This window comes from Catharus ustulatus, chromosome 11, assembly GCF_009819885.2.
Source record: "Catharus ustulatus isolate bCatUst1 chromosome 11, bCatUst1.pri.v2, whole genome shotgun sequence".
Lineage (NCBI taxonomy): Eukaryota > Metazoa > Chordata > Aves > Passeriformes > Turdidae > Catharus > Catharus ustulatus.
In genome coordinates, this window is record NC_046231.1 from 1,898,043 (window position 1) to 1,921,359 (window position 23,317).

The following is a 23,317-nucleotide window of genomic DNA, read 5'->3' on the forward strand; positions in this document are numbered from 1 at the left end:
CTTCTGTGTATATGCATATGCCATTATTTGTATGTAAGTATGATGACAGGCAGATATAATAACAACCAAGGCAACTCAGCTGTTCTCTTGCTGGATTATCATGGTGTGGGCAGTGAATTGCACTACATACTAGGACACCCCTGACTAAGGGAGTATATCTAATGGAAGGAGGCTTTTCAGCCTGTAGGCATTCTGCTGAGACCACTCCTTGGGTGACTGATGTCAGCTATGTATAATACATTGATTGATTATTATATATGTATATATTATGAAAGTAAGTGGGTGCTGTTGTCTGGGCAATGTGGACAGATAAATTCCAGAAAGTTGCTGTCAGAACTAGCAAAAACTGAACATATTGCTCACTGGTCAGCTGAACACAGTTTTGTTACTATCACTGGACCTGAATCAGGAACCAGTTTATAAGGGGTCTTGCATCAAATTCATGTGTGAGTAGAATAAGTACTGCAAGCATTTTTTAAGCAACACCAAATCAGCTGATGCAGATAACTTGACTGCCTGCACTCAGGAAAACAAGGAGATGTATTTAGTTTTAGCTGACATATTTTATTGTAGTTGAATTTGTAAGTCTTCTAGTAGATCCCATATAACCTGCTATTAAATCACTCACAAGTATACAACAGATGTCATCATAATGCTAGTATGACCCTATGGCTACTTTCATGTAGTTTTACAACCACATAAATAAAGGTTTTAAGAGATGTTTAACTGTTTGTTTTATATAGTGCTACTTGATCTGTATTAAACAAACAACTCTTTTTGCTCAAAGAAAATACACATGCAATAATCTTAATTACATACACAGCTCTACAAATGAGATGTAAAGCCAGCTATGTGTATGTGCATGAAATAACTGTTCAATTAAATACAGTATTGATTTCTGTGTCTGCTAAATAAAATCTAGTGTGGATTTCAAACAATTACACACTATCTATAAGTTATTATCTAGGAGATAATAACACATGTATGTCACTACTTTTTAAGCTGTATAACTTCATCTAAGTATTGGCAAGCTTGACTTGCAGTGAGTTTGAGTGCATTAGATTATCAATGTCTGGAGCCCATGAGAGATTTGTTTCCACTGTATGTAACCACGTTTAAAACAGAGCAGTTTGGGTGCTTTTATAGCATGTCTCAGGCATTTTTGAAAAGTGCTCTTTCTGTGACAGAGATGAATTGCCAGAAAGATTTGTTACAACTACTAAACACGGCTCAGTTTTACAGTCATTAACTACCAGTCTCTTTTTAGAGTTAAAAGGTTTTGTATTTAGTACCTGCATTTACATGAGAAGAGCTGTCTTCTGCCCAAGAATGAAATAAACTTTGGAAATAGCCTTCTTCTCTAATCAGGCTTGTTTGCAAACAAGTTAAAATACAAATGAAATAATGAAGGCTAGACTTAGGTTGTACGAAAGCTAGGCTGCTGGAGGAGATCAGGAGACTATTCTATGGATATAGGTAAGACATTCCCAGTTTAATACAGTTTATTATGGGGTTTTTTTCTGCATAGTTCTTTGTTAGATGAACTGGTATTTCTTATGGCCAAACCTTTCAAACCTTTATAAAAGGAGGATAAATTTTGAAAAGATGAGTTTTGTGAGTGCATTAAGACAGCATAACAATTCATTGTGTTGATGAACACCTCAGTTGTAAAAATAGTAGGAAAATTGCCCTATAATTCAAGACATGGCAAGAAGATTGAAAACTTATATGTGATAATATAAATTATGCTCATACATTTTCTGTACTTGCAAGAATATTTAAAGAAAAATAAGAAAGCATAGTCTTTATGTCCATACAGAGCAAGAAGAGGTTTTCTCAAAAGCGGTTTCTGTTTTTCTTGGTGTTCTCAAGCACTGTGACTTTGCTATGGGATGCATCCACAGAATCTGATGTCTAAACCCTTGAAATGGGTTTCCCTCCTCCACTCAAAACCAGGAAATCCAATATGATGGCTGACATAAAAGTCCTGCTCTGTCCTTTGGTCTGTTCTGCAGGCTCTGACACAGACTGCATCTGTTTTTTCCATGCCATTCAATCACTTGGAAATAAGTCTTCTGCCTATGTTAAATTCTATCAAAGAGAAAATTTGTGAGTTAACTGGTTGCCAAATATCAATTTGGATCAACTAGTTTATTTTGTTTTATAAAGGAGTCTTATGTAAGATTTCATGTAGTTAACTCCAGTAATGGCTGCGCAAGCCAATCTGATGTAATTTAGTGTCCTCTGATTTGAGGCTGTCATGTTTTATGCAGTGACACCTACAAAGCTAGACCATATTCCTACTACATACTACTTTGTTACAGAAGACTTTGATACGTGATGTAATTTCATGCATCTGCACACAAGCAAATCAAATCAAAAAATAGGATCCTATGGTTGTGTTTCAAATGTCTTCTATGAAAATATGGGGAAATCTGCAGGAGGATTTTTAAGCTTTATATGGCAAAGCATATAACCTTCTCTAATACTTAAACCACTTGAGAGTACTACAGTTTATCATAAATATCAGTGCTTTTCCCTGCTCAAACGTCCTTGATTAGATGAGAGGCTGTTTCACAAGATTTATTTTAGACAGGCATGACATGTATGAATTCTGCTTGCAAGATATTGCAAATAAGGTTGATGGAAGGTTGACTGGGAGAGAAGGGTAGCAGTCTCAAGATACCATTCTCTAATACCTAACAAATTATATAGATGCCATAAATCTTCCCTATGGCCAATACCAACTTGGGGAATACCTAACCCTGGAAGTGCCTTACCTACAGCAATGTGCAGCACTCAATACTTCACTCTAACACAAGTTCATCTGGGCTGCACTGAGATCCAGAACCTAGATTTTCCCCCTTAAATATGCTGAGGGATTAAAAATAAAGGTATCTTTGTAAATGTAGAACACAAACTGCAGATACAGATTTTAGGGTTTCACTATGGGAATGGACTGGAATATTTTCCTTTCATATGATCACAATGATCCTGTTCACAATGATCCTGTTCAATGCCACTGATTTTTTTTTTTTTCTGCAAGACCATATCCATCTACATTGGACATAAAGGCATATATGACAAAGAGCATAAAATTGCAATAGGGCATTATATGATCACCTATAGGAAGCATGCAGTGAAGTCCTCTTCCTCAAGCTTGGTGACATCAATGACAGAGACACACGGGGGTGCCCCAGCCAACCCTGCTGAACAGTGCATTCCCATGAATGTGGCACGGATGCTGTGCCCGCTGTTACCTCTGTGCTGCCACAATTGCCACTGCGAGTCTTGTCCGCACGTCTGCTGGAGGGAACGGCTGGCTCTTCCTACAGGCTTTTGAGGCTCACTGGGTTAGTACAGGCTGCTTTTATTCACCTGGGCAAATCTTCCTTGCCCAAAGGGCACAGGGATGGAGCACTGCATGCCCCAGTTTCCCAGTTTAACTCTGACGGGAGCAGCGCCGCTGGCGGAGCAGCGAGCGCCGCTGCCAGCTGGGCGACGGCCACCGCGGGTCCCCGGCCACTGCGAGCGCCTCCCGAAGCCCACCCTGCCAGTTCGCTCCGACAAACCCCGACCTCAGACAAGCGAGTCAACCTGGCTTAGCCTGAGAAGGACGCGCCGCAGCAGCCTCAACAGCTCACCGGTATCAGGAAAAGACTTTAGGAAACCCCACGATTTTTTGGGCAGAGTGGGCTCACTCCAATCGGCACAGAGCGTGTGTTACAGACACAGCGCGCTGTGCCCCGCCGGTCCCGCACACCTGCCCGCGGAGCCGAGCATCGCCAGCCCGCCGCCCGTCCCCGCGCCGGCCGGTCCCGAGCGCCAGCGCCGGCACAGCCCGGCGGAACGTGGTGCCCTTACCGATGATGATGGCACAGGCGCTCACCAGCCCGATCTCCTTCTTGAGCGCCACCCGCTCGGGGCCGCCGGGCGCGCGCTGCTCCCCGCCGGCCATCGCTGCCCGCGCTGCTTTGCCCCGCGGCCCCGCGCGCATGCGCCACCGCGCGGGCCGTGGACGGGGGGGCCGCGCCGGACGGGGCCGGGGGGGGCGCGGAAGGTGCGCGGGACCCCTCACGGGCGGCGGCGCCTGAGAGCCGCGCCTCACTCGGGGCGGGCAGCGGCGGGAGTGTCCCAGCACCGCAGGGACGGCAGAGCCGGCGCTGTGCGGTCAGGGCTCAACACCGAGGGCTGGGCTCGGACGTTCCGTATGTGTGTCCGGCGCCACGAGCCAGCCTGGCACCGTGCCGGGGTCCCCTGGCACAGCCGGCCCCACACGGGCTCCGGCGCACCGCCTCCTGTTGGGCTCTCTCGGTTGAGGTGGTGCGACAGCATAAAGACCAAGCATTTTACTGCTTGTCATCAGTACTGCCAGAGTTAAAACCGAGACGGTAATGCCCAAGATTGGCTGGTTTCCGCACTTTTCCCGTTAGTTTCTCCGTTTTCTTCCTCCGTTATTTCACACGTCTGAAGGGATGCGGCCCCAGTCCGTACCTGCAGCACCTGAGGGGGCCGAGGGGATGACGGGGACTGAGGGGGTGAGGGGCTGAGGGGCCGAGGGGCTGAGGGAGCTGAGGGGCTGCCGGCGCTGGCCCCCCGTGTCCCCTCAGCCCCGCGGGGCTCGCCGGGCCCGCAGCTACAGCTCGGGTTATCTGCCCCGCACCTTAAGGAAAAAGATGTTTTCTTTCCTCACACGCGGAATGGAGCTTAAATGTTGGGATCTGTGTCTTTTCGCAAATCTTTTGCTCTGTGAACAAACTACCTTCGCAAGAACGTCAATGAATGAGGTCTCCTCTGCTCTCATGTGACATCAAAAAGCTAAATTGTGGCTTGGGAATCTGTGCTCTTCCCTCAAGTTGTAACAGCTAAGGGTTTATTGACGGAAATGCCCAGTTCGTTAATTGTGTAAAAGATGAACATCTTGCTGAGAGCATTTCTGTGTTCAGAGAAGACTCCCGTGTAGGTGAGCTATTCTGAAAATGCACAGGTTAGAAAATTTTCATAAGAAGATTAAGTGGTAGCTGACAATATGCATCGGTGGGGTGAGCAGCGAGGCAGGGGAAATTGGTTGTAGCGGGGTGGAACAGGGAATGTCTGTTTTTTCACCTCATTGAGGGATGCTGGCAAGTTTCTGTGGTGACATCTATCTGATTTTCTTTGACGTTAAAATGAAAAGTATGACCTGACAACTGGTAAGCCTTTTGAGAAAATCCGTGGACTACTCTTAGAAAGCTGATAATTGTAAGTGAATTTACTTTATAGTGCTGCTTTTATAGAAAGGCTTACTTATTTTCAGAGGCTGAGACTTGTTTCCTAAGTTGGTCTACTGCTCTGTTTCTGAACGAACTGCCTCACTAACCACTTCTAAAATGTCCTTTTATTGAATTACTGTGTGATTTTTATAAGAAAGTTTACGAGAGGAGTTACTTTTGGGACTATATAAACAGCACTACTGTTCAGCTTTTGAAGACTAGGAAATATATTCAAAGACTGGAAACAAAGTTTCAGATATTCAAAAGTAACCTGATATATTAGGTGTTTCTGCTAGGTGCCTTAATTGATTGCTTCATATCTTTGTTTTTTACTCATATTTTTTACGCATATTCTAGTAGATACCTCTGAAAGGCTACATGTTGGCCTTATAGAGACATTACAGTATATTTAGGGAATGCTTTCTATCATAGTCTATTTCTTTTGTAAAAGCTAAGAAAAAGTGTCGTTTGGATGTCATTAAAAAAAAAGTCAAAGATATGAATGAATGGTGTTTCTAATTCTACTGAGTTTCAAGAAGCCAATGAAATGTAGGCTCAATTAACCCTTACAGAAGAACCACACACCTGTTAAATGAATGACACTTTGAAGGATAACACTGTGCTTGTTTCTTTGGCCATGGTAAAAATGTTGGTTTGCTCTGAAATATGTGTATAATCTTTGTGGTATTGTGAGGAAGATAGAAATGCCTCTTCTACTGATTAGTGAGCAACAGAGCATGCTGTCTTATGGGATGCTGAAAATGAATACTAGAATTCAATTAACTCTAAAAATCTTCTTCAAATCAACTGATCAGTAGCTACAGGATTTTAAAAAAAATATCTTGGCCAGTTCAGAGGGCTTTGCCAGGGAAATGCTAGATATTTGTACTCGTGTGTACTCTGCCTGCTGATACAAATATTTTGTTCCGGAATTGTTCTTCCTTGCTGAAAGCCAAGAGGAACAACTAAGTCACTATGTTGATTTAACAGGTAATAAGAAGAAAAAACTTAACAGAAAAGCACCAAAAATCTCTCCTTAGGACAGTCAACAAACCATTAAAGCTGTGAAAAGCAGAGGAATGTTAAAGCATTTAATCTTGCTATCCGGTTTCCCATCGGGTGCATTTTGAACAAAGCTAAAAGAGAACCATGGGGTGAAAGCTTCATCCCAGTAAAACCTTTTGCAGCAAAAACATGAATGAATTGCCTCACCTCGCTGTAGCTTAGAATGGCAGCACACTGTCTGTTACACCTTACAGTTCCAGCACCAGGTCCTGGTTTGTGAGATGATCCTTGAGGCAGCATTGTGCCCTTGCCTTTGTGTGGGGTTACTCTCAGAAGGAACACTCTGGGAATGCTCCCTTTGTGCTTCCCTGTGCTTCTGATGCAGCACACCCCAACTCGGCTCCCTGCCCGAGCAGGGACCTCAGAAATGACCCTGAGAGTTGAAATTCAAGGTATACACTTGTCTTTTTCTCAAGATGCATGACTGTCATAGGTGCATTTGTGCCATCTGTGCCAGAATGTGCTTTGTGGTGCAGGTCAGAAGCTTGGCAGCAGTTCAGCCTGGTTACTTGGTGTGCACATGGAGGTTTGGGTGCAGCTGTGCTGGTGAGGAAGGAGAGTGCTGGCTGGGCAGCAGCACAGTCCCCTCCTGCCACATGAGACTGACTTCATGCCATATGGATTAAAGGTTATGGGCAAGGGGTGCAACCAGGATATCTGTGCTACAAACTTAATTAGGGTTGTAGTCCTACACTCCTGTAGAGAACTTAATTTTTCTCATTTGTCCCTGGACAAATTATTTCCCTAAATCCATATAAAGACCACTGATTTACTGATTCTTTTCCCAGGGTGTGCATAATAATTTACTTTTCTTTCAAAGTTTTAAGTGTTTTACTATTGCTGTAGGATTAAGCAGGTGGCTGTTTGCAACATGAGTTTGCAATATGCCTACATCCAGAGCTGAACACTGGAGTGTAAAACAGCAGTGAGCCAGAAACCTGTTGGAAAAGACAGCAGTGCAGTGACAAAAGTTGCCCACATTAACTGCCAAAAATTGCTTTTTTTTATTTTCTTTTATTTTCTTTTTTCTTTTTTTTTTTTCAGGCTGAGTGCCTGCCTGCTACATGGTGTTTTTTTCATGAGGGTGAAGAGAGGACTTTTCTCTGTTTGTGGTAGTGTTGGCTTATTTAGGTTGTGTATTTTGTCCTATTGTTAATACAGTTTCAAAATGAGCAAGTCAGAGGGCATGCAGGTTCTAATTAGTAGTTATCTGAGGCAACTCTCAGAGCAAAAAACTCATTTAAATTGTTTTGGATCTGAACATACTGTATCTACTTGAGTGACAAAACGTTAGAAAGCAAAAAAGCCAAAGTTCTTTGTCGGAAGGCAATTGCTGCATAGCAACTGCATAGAGAGGATGCAGTGAAGCTTGCATGTATTCTCTTTTGTTGCTATTTTTGTCCTTATTTCCTTCATGTTCTGAAATGTACAGAAATTATTGAAGTTTTTGGAACAAGTTATTTAATTCATTGCTACTTATGCTCTAAAAAAAGAAGCAAATAATGCAGTTTGAGTTTTGTATTTTGGGAAGAAAAAAGGAAATTTAATATGCTATTTGTGAAGGGATGCTGTGACTGAGTTTTCAATGAATGTGATCTTTGATATATGGAAAGGAAGCAAGGTTAAAGAAATATAATAATTCTCCATGATAGCGGATATTTTTCCCAGTCTCTCTCCCTTTTTGTATCCATCTAAACAAATTTCTGTTGTCTTAAAATGTAACTAAACTTACAAAACTGAAACTTATAATAGTTATTAAAGCATAATTCGTTTTTGAATTTAATGGGGTCCATGAACAGCAGCTGGGAAATTGTTGTTTGGAAGAATAACCTGTTTGTTGTGTATCATTAAATAAATTAATTAATCATTAAATAAAACAGTGGGCTGGCTGGTTGAGCAAAAGGAAATTTGGAGAGTGATGGGATTGTAAAATGTTTCTTAATTGCTAATAAACTTGTGAATAAGGTTTTCCATGTTGCATAGTTTCTGTAGAAAGCTCATACAGAACATGGGAGACTGATCTTAACTGTCCTTTGGATGTACCCTGCGCAAGTGCATGTTGGAGGGGTGCCCCTGCAGTGGGATTGCTGTTACTTGTGTTTCATCATGCCTTTGTAGCAGGAGAGAAACTTGTAGAGCATTAGGATTAAGGGAGAACACAAACAGGAGAATATTGCTGTATGGCGAGGAAGCGGCGAAGGGATACAGCAACATGACTCCTCTTCCAAGCAGCAGGAAAGAGGGATTTATTGAAAAGCCACTGCATTTATTTAAGGGAGATCATGAAAAACAAAGTAGAAAAGACTCATTGGTCAAAGAGGGCAGCACCTCTTTGAAAACTGCTATCTGCAAAATATCAAGAGACACTCACATGGCTTGGTGGTCAACACCAGGTGTCTGTGTTGTTCTTCCTTCCTTCCCTTGTTTTTTCTCTGAGAAAGATCCCCAGCCCAGGAAAGATCCAAGCTGGAGCTGAGAAAAGTCAACAGCGTGGGAAAAATACAGATTAGGTTTCTCCATGAGCCTTCAGCAGTGTCCACAGGAGTAGGCCACCCCTCGGTGGGAGAGACTCACAGGAAGCCCTTCCACTTCAATGTGGATGAGTCCCAACAGGTAACTCTAAATCAAGCCCAGGTGCAGGTGGATCAGTTACTTGTTGAAAGCATCCTACTCTCCATCACCCTTCTCTATTGTGTTCAGTCTGTAAGACAAAGGTGGAAAATGGACTCCTTTGCATTTCTAGTACTATTTTCTATTGTATATCTGTTTTCAGGAAGCTGTAGTGGAGGAAGATGCATGAATATGTGACTTCTGTGTGACTCCCCAGTATCTACACAAGAAAATGGGGCATGCACATTTGAAAAGGAAAGGCAGATCTTTTTCTCTAATTCTGTTAAGTAGGAAGATGTCCAGAGCAGTTTTTATTGTGGGTAGCTACTCTTCTCTGTGATAAGGGCAGCTGTGAAACTGTTCTGGTTCATGGAATCATAGACTATGCTGAGTTGGAAGGGACTCCACAGGATCATTGAAGTCCAACTTCTGGCCTGTACAGAATACCTCCAAGAATCACACCATCTGCCTGAGAACATTGTCCAAATGCTTCTTGGACTCTGGCAGGCAGTGGTGCGTACCTGCTGAATTCTACCATGTATTGCATTTGTTGGGCATTGGGAAGAGGCATAGGTAAGGTTGTCTGTGTGCACTGACTGATGCAGTGGTTCCATGACCCTCTGCAGGATCTGGGAACTTTAATTCCATAATTTGGGAATCTCAGGAGATTCTGTAGGCAGTGTCACTGTGTTTCATGCTCCTCTAGCAGGAATGTGGGTCTCTTATACACATCAGGAGTTTGCCTAGTGTTGATAACTCCATAGCTTCTATAAAGGACAGTATTTTGACAATATACAGAACATTCAGGACCAGCTGCTTCACATCCTTTGAAAAGCACACTTTTATCTGTAGATTCTGGTGACTGGAATGTTTGTTGTCTTTTAAGTAGATAATTCATCAGGTATGAACTGCTAAATACTTAGACACTAATGGACACAGATATCTGTACAAAAACTCTATTTTTAATTTTCCATCTACATGAAATGGCTCATTTAATGTTCAAATTCTATCCTCTCTCCAAAGACATTTCATGACAACTCATAAGAAAGTAAATTATGTGAAGAGCTACTTGTGGGTTGTTCATGAATGAGGTTTCTGGAGTCAGAGTTATTGAAAGAACCTAGCTTGAATTAAGCATTGGTTCATCTGGTGAGGGTACCTTGAAATGCAGGGTGAAAGGATGATAATTTTCAGAATAAGCACTTGTTTTATGTATCTTTTTAAAGCTCTCTAACCACACTGTAGTATTTCAACATTTCACTACAATGAGAAGCAAAAAGATTGTCTTAAATCACTAATCTCAGGCATTTAGCTTGAGGTTCACTGAAACTTTTCATATCCTTTACAGAAGGAAGAGAAACACCAGGTCCTTTTCCTCTTCATTGCGACCTGCCCTGTCCTTCCCTATTCTGCATATGTATGCTAGATCCTTCCTTTCTTCTTGCACTGCTTTTTCAGCTAAACATCAGCATCCTAACTTTGTACCATTTCATCAGTCAGCTGAGATTGTCCAGAATTTTATCCCTCACTTCTGTATTTGGTGAACCAATGAATAATTAGTCTCTGATCAGTCAAAGTGAATTATATTGGTCCCTGGATAGATTCCAGGGGAACCACTTAGAAATTTCTTTTTGGCTTTCCAGTGCATTTTGAATAATTAAATCAAGAGGGGCAGGGTTTTTTATGATTATTTTTTTAAACTAGTTACACAGGTAACATGACAAAACTTGTCTCTTATTTTTTATCTTCTTGTTTATGAATAGGTTTGGCAGAGTTCAAAGCTCTAGTTTAAAGAAAGCTAGTTCATCTCTACCACCTCCTGTTTATCTACTGAAAGAATTTCCTATCAGACATGAAAACCATGGCTCACATAATGCCCTCCCTCTGCAAACTCTTGTCACAGAAGTGCACTAGATGGCACTCTGGATCTGTATGTTACACTAAATGTGATCTCAGTTGCCTCCTCTGATGATTATTGTAAGTACAGTAATTTCACGATTACAAACCGCACTGACTATAAGCTGCATCTCTGGGTGTCGGCAACATTTTGTTCTTTGTTCATACACAAACTGCACCTGATTATAAGCCTCTCTGTCGGTCGCAGAGAGGACCTGCGTGCAACAAAGTTGCCAAATAGTAACAGAATCGCGGGATGGCGGGGTTTACTGGCTCAGCTGGGGCTGTGAGGGATCGGCCCGCTCGGGGCTGCTGACAGGGCCAGGTGGCCCAGCTCGGCGCTGCTGCTTGGCAGGGCTGCTTGGGGCCGGCTACCGCTGGGCTCTCTCGCCTTGGCCCGGTGCTGCCCCGCGGTGGCAGGGGGCATGGAGCCTGCTGGCACCCACGGCGGCGGCGGCAGGAGGGGAAGGAGCCCCCCCGCTCCCGCGGCAGGCGGGGACGGGAGCCTGCTTGCTCCTGCGGCGGTGGCGGTAGGTGCGGATGGGAGCCCCCCGCCTTCCCCCTGGGCCGTGGGGATGGCAGCACGGAGCCCCCCGCCTTCCCTGGGCTGCCAGGCCAGCAGGAGGGAGCTGCCCACCTCTCCCCCTGGCTGCACTGCCTGAAGAAGGGAGACCCCACCTTCCCCCACCCCCGCACTGCCAGCAGGGAGCCCGGCTACACCAGCCGCGAAACAGAGTAACCAATTTGTAACAATCGCGAAATCCTAGGTTTTACTGGCAGGTGCTTGGCTTGGCACCCTGGCTGGCACTTCTGGGGTTGGAAATGTCAGAAAATTATTCACATATTAGTCGCCCCTGAGTGTAAGCCGCATTTCCAGGGTGGGAGCAAAATTTTAGTCAAAACAGTGCGGCTTGTAATCGTGAAATTATAAGATTTAAATTAGTGTTGCAGTGAAAGTCTTGTGTAAGTGGTTTTGGGTTCATGTTGTCATTGACTTCCTCCCCCCTAGTAATCCTTCACCATATATTTGTAAAGCACAATTTTATGCATGCCGGTGAGGGAGTAATGCAGCTCTGTGAGGGCAGCTGGGACATGTTCCAGTGTTGGCTGTGCAATGTACTTGTGTATCCATGTTTGATGCATGAAGAAGCAAAACGGGAGGAGCAGAGGATGGGAATCACTCTCCCATGTGTTCTCCCTGTCTGGGTATGGCTCAGATGTAATTTGAATAAAGGCATGAAGGTTGATGAGACCAGCCATTGCTATCATGATCCATAGGTCCATAGAAAAGGTATAGTCTGTGCTGAAGATTGCAAGTAATATTAGTTTTTCTAATGGCATTAGCTCTGGAATTCTGTTTCTGATTGTATTTAAGTTGCCTGAAACCATATATACTGCTTCATTTTGATAGCATCATGTGACCCCCAGCTTGGATCTATTGATTCTGCTCATGCTGGGTGCTCTGTAGGCTCCTACAATGGTTTGGGGAGTGGGGTCTGGACCCTGCTTTCTCTGGGGCCCAAGGCATTTCTGTGAGGCTGTGCAGGTGTGCTGTGGGCCTGTAATCAAGGCGCTGGGGCAGAGCAGCTTTCTGCACATAGGGGGCAACTCAGCAGCCAGAGGAAATCTCCAGACTGCTACTTCAATGGTTTACCGCTGAGACATGATGGGGTACACTGCTGTTTCCTGCCTTTTTGGATACGGCCTTCCTGCTAGTTGATTTTGTTTAGGCAAAGTTAGTGGTGCTTAACTTACCCTGTCTTGGCTTTGCCTTCAAAGGGCAATGCTTAGGATGCCAAGTTAACTTCATTCATCTAGGATTTTAGAGCTCCCTCTTAACTCTTCCTGACCTGTGAAGACTCCTGAGTCTTCCAGGACAAAATAAAACAGGTTAGCTGAGCCACCTGACAGTGGTTTGAACGAACTTGTTTGATTTTGCCCTAGAACTGACTAGAAGTGCTTACACAGCCAGTTACTGGGACTCAGCTGTAAGATGTTAACAACAGAAAAACAGAAAGGAACAGCTTTTGAAAAGGCCTGTGAGCTGTGTGCCCTGAGTGAGAGGCTTTACATTAGCATATTCATTCTCCCTGCAAGAGATAGGTGTGTTTGTATGGCCCATTCCACCAGAGGAATTCAATAAAAAGCTGTCATGTCTCAGCTGTACCTTTCCTGCAAAGGTGTGTTCCTTACCTGTGCAGCACAGATGAGATTTCTGTACCTAATCTGTCCAGTGGAGCCACACAATGTGCTTTACAGGATGCTTGCAGTGCAGGCTCCTTTGTAGAACCTTCTTTTGCTGTGTGCTTCAGAGAGTGGGGAAGGCAGATCGGCACACTAGGTTTTCCAACAGCCTCTGAAATACAAAAATATTTTTTTCTTCCCACTACTGTTAATAAGCTGGTACATCTATTGGATCATAGAATAGTACGGAAATTATAACACTTTTAATCTGTACAACATTATAATTTTTGAGAAGAATAACAAAGTTAGAACATGTATCATGCTCTTCACTTAATGTATTGATGAATATGTGCACAAAGAACCACAAATAAAGTAGATTCCCCTGTTGTCCATGAGCAAATCTGTCTGCAAGATGAAGAGTTGTCTTACAGACAGAAATCTATATTTGGTTAAGTGATGTAAGAGCCTAATAATAAGAGAAAGGCTCTAAAAAGTGCTTTGTCATTATCACTGCTCAACACCTAAAAGGCTTCTAAAAATGCTTCATCATTATGTCTGCTTATCGTAATCACTTGTGAGCACCTGAGAACTGCGTGCGGTATGGACCGTGGGTAGCCCGCCTTGAAGCCATAGCAAGGAAAGTGAAACGGGTGCAAAATGTGGGGAGGAAAGCGAGGGGCAGAATCCCAGACCTGAGGATCCGTGACCCCCGATGCTGCAGCCCTGGACCGAAGTCACGAGGGAGTTGTGGAACCCCTACCCCTGCTCCTGCATCCTGTGGCGAGAGCACCCCGAGGTGCGGCTGCAGGATCGGCACCATTCCTACATCTCGGAGCCAAAGGGCTCCAGAGATCGGAGACGGCAGATAAGAGCTTCAAACAGCAGAAAAACAAAGCAAAAAAGGCCAGAACTGCTCTGCTCCCCTCACCCCGTCTCAGCAGCAGCAAAGGTACTACAGTGTGGTGGTGACCTGTTCTGTGCTTTCTAAAGTAACCTTGGCTTTTCCTAAACTTTTTTCTATTTTTCTCTTTCTTTCTCTTTACTTCCCTTATTATTCAATAAAAATATATCATTTTTTGGCATCAACATTTAATTTCGTTTGGTTTCAACCTTGTTTTTGGGAATATTTTGGACCTTCAAAGTTCTTTCTGGTTTATACGTAGAGACTTGGCTTTCTTTGTTCCTCTGCATTTAAATCGGATCGTAACAAGTGCACCGTGCTTAGAGTTCACACATGTCCCCTCCAGTACTTGCTTATTAAATGAGTTCACAGAAACTACACTGTAAACCTGCTGGAATAATTTTTATGAAATAATTTGCTCTGGTAAAGAGGGAAAACAGAGCTGCAAGGAAGTTAAAACCTGGGCTTGGCTTCCCCACTAATGACAAACTCAGGCCCCAAAATTTGCTGAGACAGGGATGACAGGCTCGCGCAAGTACATTGGGTCATCCACCTACCCCTCCTTTCTGCTTGCTGCAGGGTACAGGTGCACTCAGACAAAAAGGACTGGGTTGCTTTTGAGCTTTTTTTGCTGCTTTTTTTTGTTAACGCATAAAGCAGAGCAGGAGTGAGGTGCAGATAATGCTGTACTGCTGTCCCATTCAAGTGCACTAGACCAGCACCACCAGACCTTTTTTCCTCACACTGCTTGAAGAATATGGACTGCAAAAGTACTGCAGCACTGTTGGTTTTCTGTCAGTTATGGGTGGTCATTTTTAAACTGTCAGTGTGGAGTGTGGGTGCTTCCCAGTAAGAATGATTTGTGTTCAAGGAAAAGCTGCATAGGAGCAGGGATGCTATGGGTAGGTAGGATTCACTCCCATCTGCTATGTGCACCAGCCCAGAAAACAGTAAATAAAGCTCAACTACTGGTGCATAGTGTGATCTAGGACAAGTTTCTTACCTCTCTGGACTTGGATGCCTACCTCTAAAGCAGATGTTTCCTTCCTGTTGCAATCTGCCTGTACGTATTGTATGTATTACGTTATCCTTTGGTCTTATCAGTGGTGAACCTTTTCAAGAAGAGGAGGCACAGCACACCTTTTCTTTGTGCTAGGCTTTGACAGTATCATTGCAGGGGTAGGGGATTTGCTGTGGAGTGTATCATCACAGACATTTTTGATGATAGCATCAGAGTTTTCTCCTGCTGGCCCTTTTCCTTTGGAAGAGGTTAGGCTCTTTGGGTGTTGCCTGGTGAAATTCAGGAGGTGGGTGGGTGCAGTGAGATTTTTTGGCTGTACTATCTGTAGAGAGTGCAGCGGGCCTTCAATCCAAATAGGGAGCAGCCTGCACAAATGCAAGTAGAAGCAGATTCTCCAAGGCAACTATTTTCTTCTTTTTGGAGCAACTCACCAATAGAGAAGAAGACTATGCTGGAAGTAGCTGGGCTATTCTATGTGTGTGTGTGTGTGTGTGTGTGCGTGCGTGTGTGTGTGTGTGTGTGTGTGTGTGCATTTGGCTAAAGATCCTTCATGTAATCACATCAACCACATGGAAGTATGCACTATTAGCTGGGTGTTGGTATTCACATGCTGTCGGTACCTCACAGTGAGGAAATGGAAGGGGAGTTTGTAAACTATGAAAGGTTCTGTCCCTAATAGAAAGGAGAATCAGAACCTAGAGATCATCTTTTACTGGTAATCTCACTGATCTGTCTTCCAGCAGTATTCTCTATGTTAACAGAGCAAAGGCTGCTGCTTTTTCACTCTAATTTCAGTGGCTTCTTTCTGCCTTTCTTCAGTATTTTGCCTTTACTACTCCTTGATACTCTGCATATGTGCTTACATTCCTCCTGACCATCTTCATACTCCTTTCAGACTTGGAAGATGTGGACAGATAGGCATACACATAGCATGACTGCAAATTCTCATTTTCTTGGGAAATCTTGCTCAAAGGTTTTCAAGAGCAGCTAGTCCCTAAGTACTGAGTGCAGGAATCTGGTGCTACATAATGCATAGTGTTGGAAATACTGATAATTTAGACCTTGTATTACCTGTGGAACTATAGGATAACAGACTGTTCAGCAAGTGCTGTTAATGAAGTGTGCTTAAGTGCTTTGTTGAAGTGGAACCCTGGTCCATGCTGTGGCATACGGAACCTTTTCAGCTGGAAAGTCTCAAACTGTTGAGTCGAGTCCTGCAGTGTTTTAGGAATAGCTCAGGAAGCTGCTGACAACTCAGACAAAATGGTGTTTTTCTACATGAGTTGTTGGCCATTCAAGCTGAGCTCAACTCAAATCTTTGGGACTTTGGGGAAACCAGTGACAAGTCAAATAATCTTGTTTAAATTGGTTGTGGCTGAATGCTGCACTTGCTTCTGAGCTTGATATATTCCTTTAATTCACAAACAACATCTGCTTCTTTCCACTGACAACTCCTAAGGTGACCTCTTGAAGAAAAGGGAGCAAGCACAATTTTCTGCTGTGCTGGTGATTCTCAATGGAGCAATCACAGGTATGTGCAGAAGGCCAGAGCCAAGATGAGCACCTGCATGCTTTGCCTACTTCTCTTTGGTTATGCAGCAGTGATTGCTGATAGCACCATGTGCTGCAGGATTTCAGGGTGCTCAGCTCCTAAAATCTAAAGGGTATGGTCAAACACTTTTCAAGGTCTGAGAGTCAACATGTATCTGGGTGTTCTTTCTGATACCTGGTGTTAAGTGCTACCAATACTTAACAACATCTAAAAGCTAGTGCATTCATTTCTACTAGCTTCTAGTCATACTATTTTCTGTCTTCATATACATATCTCCCATCTGTTCCTTCCAGTATACCTGCCATGCCTTATGTGCATTTTATCTTATATGGAGTAAGTGTAAGTGGACCTGGGTAGAAGTTTTGTTTGACTAGAGGCTTCCTGTAAATGGCAACCAGAGGGCCTAGCCCACCCCTGTGGCACAAGCTTTTAAAGTCCCATTATTGCTCTGAATCACACCTTCATCTCCACACCCTGAGTCATATATTAAAATGAAACTGTGGGAAATAATAAAACCCAGTTATATGAATGCATTTTTTATTATAAGAGTTCTTTTTTTTAAATTTTTATTATTACTGCTTTGAGGCTAACTCATCATCTTCTGTTATGTTCATTACAAAAGGGCTTGCTCTAGTCCCTATTAACTTGAAGGGAAAGGAACAGAGTGCACAGACAGAACAGTTCCTTGCTGCATCCATTCCCGTGTCCTCAGTATTCCTCAGCCTTTACCACAGCTGCTGTACGAGAGCCTCCTGGGGCAGGCTGGGTTACAGGGGGGATTGACAAAGCCAGTTTGCAGAAGACAACTCACAGGAGCGGGGCAGATCAAGTTCTTTTTAAGTTCTCTTAAGTTCTCTTTTATCTAGATTCTGGCCTGTTTTGCCAGGTACTCCTACAGCTACTGTGCTTTTTCAAGCAAATAAACAGTTTTCAGCATTACCCCAGCAAAGTGAGAAGTTTTCCCCAGTCACAAAGAGGTAAAAGGTGAGATTGAAGGGGAGGAAAGAAAAAGAAAGTAAAAGGCAGAAGGCATGTTTATATTTACTAATTAGAAAAGTAGATAATAGCACAAGCCTTAGCCTGTGCTTTAGGAATAGTCTGATATTCAAGATCTGCCTCTTTTGAAGTTCTTTCTGCCCTTGCTGTCCCACATTTATCCAGGTTATCTTTATTTCTTTTGGCTTTTCAAAGAGCAGGTGCTTCAGAGACTACAGCCTGAAGGTCTGATGCAGCAGGTGAGTCATAACGTGGCTTCCTATTTACTCAGTGGGGAGAGAGAGGATGCTAAAATCTTCATTACAGATTTACTGTAGCTTTTTTCCTTAATTTTCTCACAGAGGCACTACTCAAAAAAATATTTTTATGATGTGGGCTTCTGTTACTCCAAAATTCTGCTTCCAAACTCTCAGTTCATACAATACCCAATTCTCTGGTGGTGAGGACTTGTGGTGGTGGATGACTTCCCAGTAGATTTTTTATATATCTATTTTTGTCTGTTTCTCAACATGGATTAAATAATACTCCATCATCAGAAATGCATTAAATATTCCCTGACAGGCCATCCACAAATCATTTAAATGGCATTCTCCTGTTTTACTGAATGTCTGTTGAGACATATATTATTCTCTGCTTAATAAACCACATAGGATCTTAAACTGTGGCAAGTCTACTTGATCTCCAAGGATGGCATATATTTTTAAATTATTTTACCCACAGACTCATTAAATCATGAGACATTTTCTGCTTCACAGCTAGGAAATAAATAGAAGTTCCTGTCAGGTAATTAAAAACCTCAACAGGCCAAGGAACTGGCTCTTGAAAGACACAGTAGATCAACAGGATACCCCCATGTGGACCAAATGCCCAGAAACAGAGAGTAATCTGAAAATAATATACACAATGGTTTAAATCTCTGCACACAGATGTGAAATCCCTTCAGGTATTTTATTCCCTGTTTCTCAGTAATTCAGGTGACTTTTCTAAGGCTAATGTCCAGAGAACTCCCATGGAAGCAAAAACTAACGATAGAAATAGAGCTGAGCAGGTTACAAAGACTTCATAAAACTTCTAATCCACAAGGTCTAGCATATTCTGTGGAGGATATTGAACAATGGATTTGCTCACTGTACAAACATAAGACTTGTTACAGGCCCCTTTCAACTTACTGGCATTCTGAAACTGTTCATCCAAGCTCCAATGCCCACCCTTTTTGGTACTGTTTTATTATAGGATATATTATGAAACTGAAATACTGACTGCTTCATTCTTTCTGTTTCTGTGGTTTGTCAGAGCTTCTGCCTTTCTGAAAAGAAGTGTGTTAAGGGAAGTAAATGATAGCTTTGAATCTGGGTGTTTATCCACAAGGAAGGTGTTCATGGTTCTTTTCTTTATGTGAGTAATCGTTCTGGTCCTGGGCACTCAGTATCTAACATTTGGCATACAGTGAATGGGTGAATGTCTTATATCCATGACAGTGGGGCCTGTGGGAAGATAGAATAACTGGGAAATTCAGTTCTTATAAATCTATAAAAATAGCTACAAGGTGCAATGCACTGTAACGCTGCCACATTAACACACACTGGGCTGTCTTTTTATTGTTTTGATGTGCAGTAACAGCTTTATAGCTGCTTCAAAAGGTGTTATGAAGCTTTGTTTCAACATGGAGGATATTTCAAACCCAAATTTTGTTTCATTTTTATGTGGTTTCAGAAAACTAATATTAACTAGAATATATTTGCGTTTACCCTGCTTGTCACAATTACAAGGCAGGTGCAGAAATAATGAAAGTTAGTTTCATTTAATAGCAAAGATTCAGCAATGTTTGTGATATCCAACTGTCTGTGTTTTCCCTTGTGAGTGAATTGAGAACCAGAGCTTGTGATGCACAATCACTGTCTTCAGTTGCCTGGTCTTTCTTTGCCTCTCTTTCCCCATGTCTCCACAAGCTATGTCAGCAGAGCCTAGTGTGTAAGGCAGCTAGCACTGAGAATCAAACATGCAAACGGTGTCAGGGCCCAAAGCAGATGGAAGCAAGGTAGCCAAATGTGTGTTGTAAGGTGACAAACACCAGTGCTGTTTTATTTCTGAGGCTGCGCTTCGAAGAGGCATTTGATGGTCAGTGGTAGCTGTGCTCTGACTCTCCCCATTTAGTTCACCCTTCTTCCCCTGCAAGCAAGCTCTGGACTGCTCCTTACACCCCCAGGCTGTTCCTCCTCCTTCTCCTCCATCCCTTTCAATGGAAAAGACCCACTTGTCTTTATGACTTACATTCATTATTCTCTTCTTCATAATTTCCATCCTCTTCCTGACAAGGAAGTGAGGAGGAGGTGGTAAAACCCAGAGGCAACCAACACCATGATAAATCAGTTTACATATGAAGAGATACATGGTGTTTCCCTCCTGAAGTCCACAGCAGGACAACTGTCAGGGTCTTTCTTCTAAGGTGTCTTGTGTCTCAGGTGTCAGGTGTCTTCTCCACCATCCTGTTGCAGAGCAACAGCATTCTTTTGCATCAGTTCTCAGGGATGAGGTAGCCCAGAGCACAGCAGAGAAGCTCTGTGGTGTGACAGACTCTTATTTGGACCTGTTGCTCATCTGCATGATGCCTAGACTAGGGGGAAAAGCAGTCCTAACAGGGGGCCAAAAGCAGAACAATTTCCACCCTAATAATGACTTGTTTTACTGTTTGCTCTCTGAAAAGTGAAACAGCTTGGAGTGCTAAACTTACCTCACTGTGTTCACCTGAGAAAACACCCTGACCTCTCCTCCTGTGGTTTGTTTGTTTGGTTGGTTGTTTTTGTTTTTGTTTTGTTTTGTTGTGGTCTATGTATTCTGCTGTTTTCATAAGAATGAATTTCTGTTCTGTGACCCTGAAAGCCTGACTAGAGCAGTGTCTGATGCCTACCTGGAAGTTTTTGTGCTTTTGTGCTACCTACATGTGAAGTTGCTCAGCTTAGGCTGACTTCTTGCCTATGTCCATGCTAGCACCTGTCTGCTATCCTCAGCATATCACAAGCGATATCAGTTTAAGGAGTGGGACTTGAATCCTTTCCTGAATTTTCAGTTGTTTGATTCACATCAACAAAGAGGGGATTTGCTTTATTTTAGTCTGTATAACTGAGGACTGATGTTGAGATACATCTCATGCTCTTTTTGAAGCTGTCAAGGCAGGACAGCTAGAACAAATGTTTCCACTTAAAATTATTGCTATGCATTCTGGAAATGCCATGTACATATCATTCCTTAGTGGTTAAGGCTTGTGTCTGTCCAGCTGATTCCGGCTAATCCTGTCCTGGGGCTCAGATCTGCAAAGCAGTGAACAGTTAGGTTATTGTGGAGAACTTGAACTCCCTAACACAGAGGTTGAGAAAATAAAAGTTTCAACCGACTGTTGACTTAACATTATGCATGTATTTTCTGTCTTCATGCAATCTGTTTAGTGTCACATGTACTTCTGGTGTTTAAAATAATGGTAAGTTTACCTTTCAGGTAAGAAATGCCTTCTGAGGTTAAAGTTTTCTTACGGCTGGGGTTGTACGAGAACCAAATAAACTGAATGTCCAAAGCAAATCATGCTTAGTGTTTTAGTTCCAAAGATGGCAAATGTTCGTATGCATTTAACCTAAACTTCACATTGTTAGAGAAGTAAAACTGAGGAGGTTTGGATCAACATTTGTTTGTTAAAGGGAATTGTTTTAATGGTAGTCCAGGAACTTTGCCCAATTTTTGTTTGCTCTCTTTCTGGTCACTGGAAATCTCAGGTCTCTTTCTCAGAATTAAAATAGGGATCATATGTGATTTTTTTTTTGTGTAAAATTTGACATCCATGTCAAGGTGATTCTGGAAAGATTACTAAAAATGAGCAAACCACTTTGGAAATTATGACCTTCAGGTGATACAGGCTGCTGTGATGTCCGTAATGGCTATTTTGCAACTCTTCTGAAAGAGCTTGTTACATTAGAAATGTCAAAATACTTCTGAGATTGACTGAGAAAACAGTGTCATCTCATATCTTTTAACTGACCCTGCTTTATGTTGGTACAGTGTATATATGGCTGTTCATTTGTCTTTTACATTATACCAGCAGACAGTAACTCTAGCTGAAAAGTATCATCAAAGCAATATTGATGAGGAGAAGAAGCATGAGTACTGAACACAGATTGTAAGTGATGGATGTTACAAATTAATCCTAAATTCTTTTGCAATATAGATAGTCCTAGTTAATATCCACATTTCAATTTTGGTGATAATAACAATTAGATCACCCTGATTATCTTGTGTGATAATGCATAAATAGACATATTTTTCCCAGAACTCTGGAACTGTGATGACAGGAACCATAAAAGATGGGGTGAATTGAAGTCTGCATGCTGTGTTCTGCTCTGCACTATGTCTCTGTGCATCTCTTCCTGTGCTGGTGAGAGAAGGGCTGGCCTATTCCTCTCTTCTGACAAGAAAGACATTGCACACATTCTTTTCCCTCTACTCAGAAGTGAGCTAGGGTCAGTACTTTACTATGTGAGTCAGCTTGCATTCTTCTTCTGCATTCTGCCATGCTTGTCTTTCAAACAAACAAAAAACCTAACCAACCTGAAACAAAAACCCAACCCTTCCCCCAACAAAACCCCACATTTGCCTAAAGCAGGCCTATTTCTGGTTTTGTGGTGTATAAAACTGTGATTTCACTGTTGATAACGCAGCTGAATAAAGTCTACCTGCTTTCCATTAGGGTAATTTATTTCTTCCTAGTAACCTGGAGTTGTAGTGGGATTTCATCTGCTTTTGCACCATTCTTTATCAGAATCACCCTTTATCAGTATTTTCCTTGGAGAGGGGATAATTGGGGAAAAGCATATTTGAAGTTAGTATTTTCTAGCTTTTTTTTTTCCCCCAAACATTGTTTTTTCTCTGATTCCCACACAGGAGCCCACAGTAGTCAGAAAATCTGTTTTACTTAACAACAAATGCAGAAAAATCTTGCTTATAGAAGAGGCATTTTAACTTTCTTATTACTGGCCCTATTATAGGATTTGCAGAGGAGAATATAGACCTCTAGTGCCTTAATTTTTCAAACTTCTAGTGTTATAAGACTTGCAAAAGTTCTTGTCACAGCTTGCTTGGATTTACTTTCACTTTTGGGATTCGTCAGTTATTGTGGATCACATGGACTAAATGAAGGGGTCTGAGTTTGTTTTTTCCTTGTCAGCAGCACCTCTGAGGGAAAGTTCTGCCCTTAAAAAGTTTTAAGTACTAGAAGTAATTCCAAGGAGTAATTGAAAGATGAATGCAGACATGGATGTCAAGAATTTTGAAGCTAACACCTCTGATGTGATTTCTGATATGAAACTGTTTTGAGACCAATGAAAGCCACAGAAGGATCTGAATGAGTAAATGGAGAGTAATGCCATGAGATGCTGGCAAACCAGGTGTTAAACTCAATAAACATGTATTTGGAGGACTGGGGCCCCAAATGTGACTCTAGTTTCATCTTGAGCTGTGGGTGAGTATGCTGTATGACAGCAAGGTTGCTGTAGTAATTATTCATTAACTTTAAATAACAGGGTAATTATGAAGTTAAAATTCATATACCCCAACACACCCTTTTTTCCCTAGCTTTTCAATTTCTGAAGAATGCCTACAGCTGTCTCCTTTGTGTTGTAAAACAGGGCACTAGCCCTAGTTATACGTGGTTGTTTCTTTGATTTTTGCATGCTCCTTGCAACAAGCATGTTAACTGGGGTGAAAAGGTAACATGAATCAGGGAGGCCAGTACTAGAAGAAAATAAAAACTCATTTTCTCCTATGCCTCCAAGGATAAAGAAGATCACTCTGGTACT

The 23,317-nt window shown here is 42.5% G+C and overlaps 2 protein-coding genes across 5 annotated transcripts in view; one reads left to right on the top strand and one right to left on the bottom strand.

The window, feature by feature from the left end:
- The window catches only part of SLC7A10 (solute carrier family 7 member 10), a 42,980-nt gene extending 39,001 nt beyond the window's left edge, over positions 1–3,979 (bottom strand). For 2 of the 4 annotated variants that reach the window (XM_033069838.1, XM_033069837.1), the window contains exon 1: positions 3,865–3,973. In XM_033069838.1, coding sequence (XP_032925729.1) covers positions 3,865–3,958 — 94 coding nt within the window. In that variant the 5' untranslated portion in view covers positions 3,959–3,973. Of the gene's footprint in view, positions 1–3,260; positions 3,279–3,864 lie in introns of those variants that run through there. The other 2 variants (XM_033069839.1, XM_033069841.1) reach the window with 2 other exon arrangements.
- A 1,143-nt stretch (positions 3,980–5,122) lies between these two features.
- Positions 5,123–23,317, top strand: part of LOC117001535 — a 149,139-nt gene continuing 130,944 nt past the window's right edge. Inside the window, exon 1 of the mRNA XM_033069954.1 lies at positions 5,123–5,241. The gene's annotated coding sequence lies outside the window, so the exon portion shown is untranslated. The remainder of the gene's footprint in view (positions 5,242–23,317) is intronic.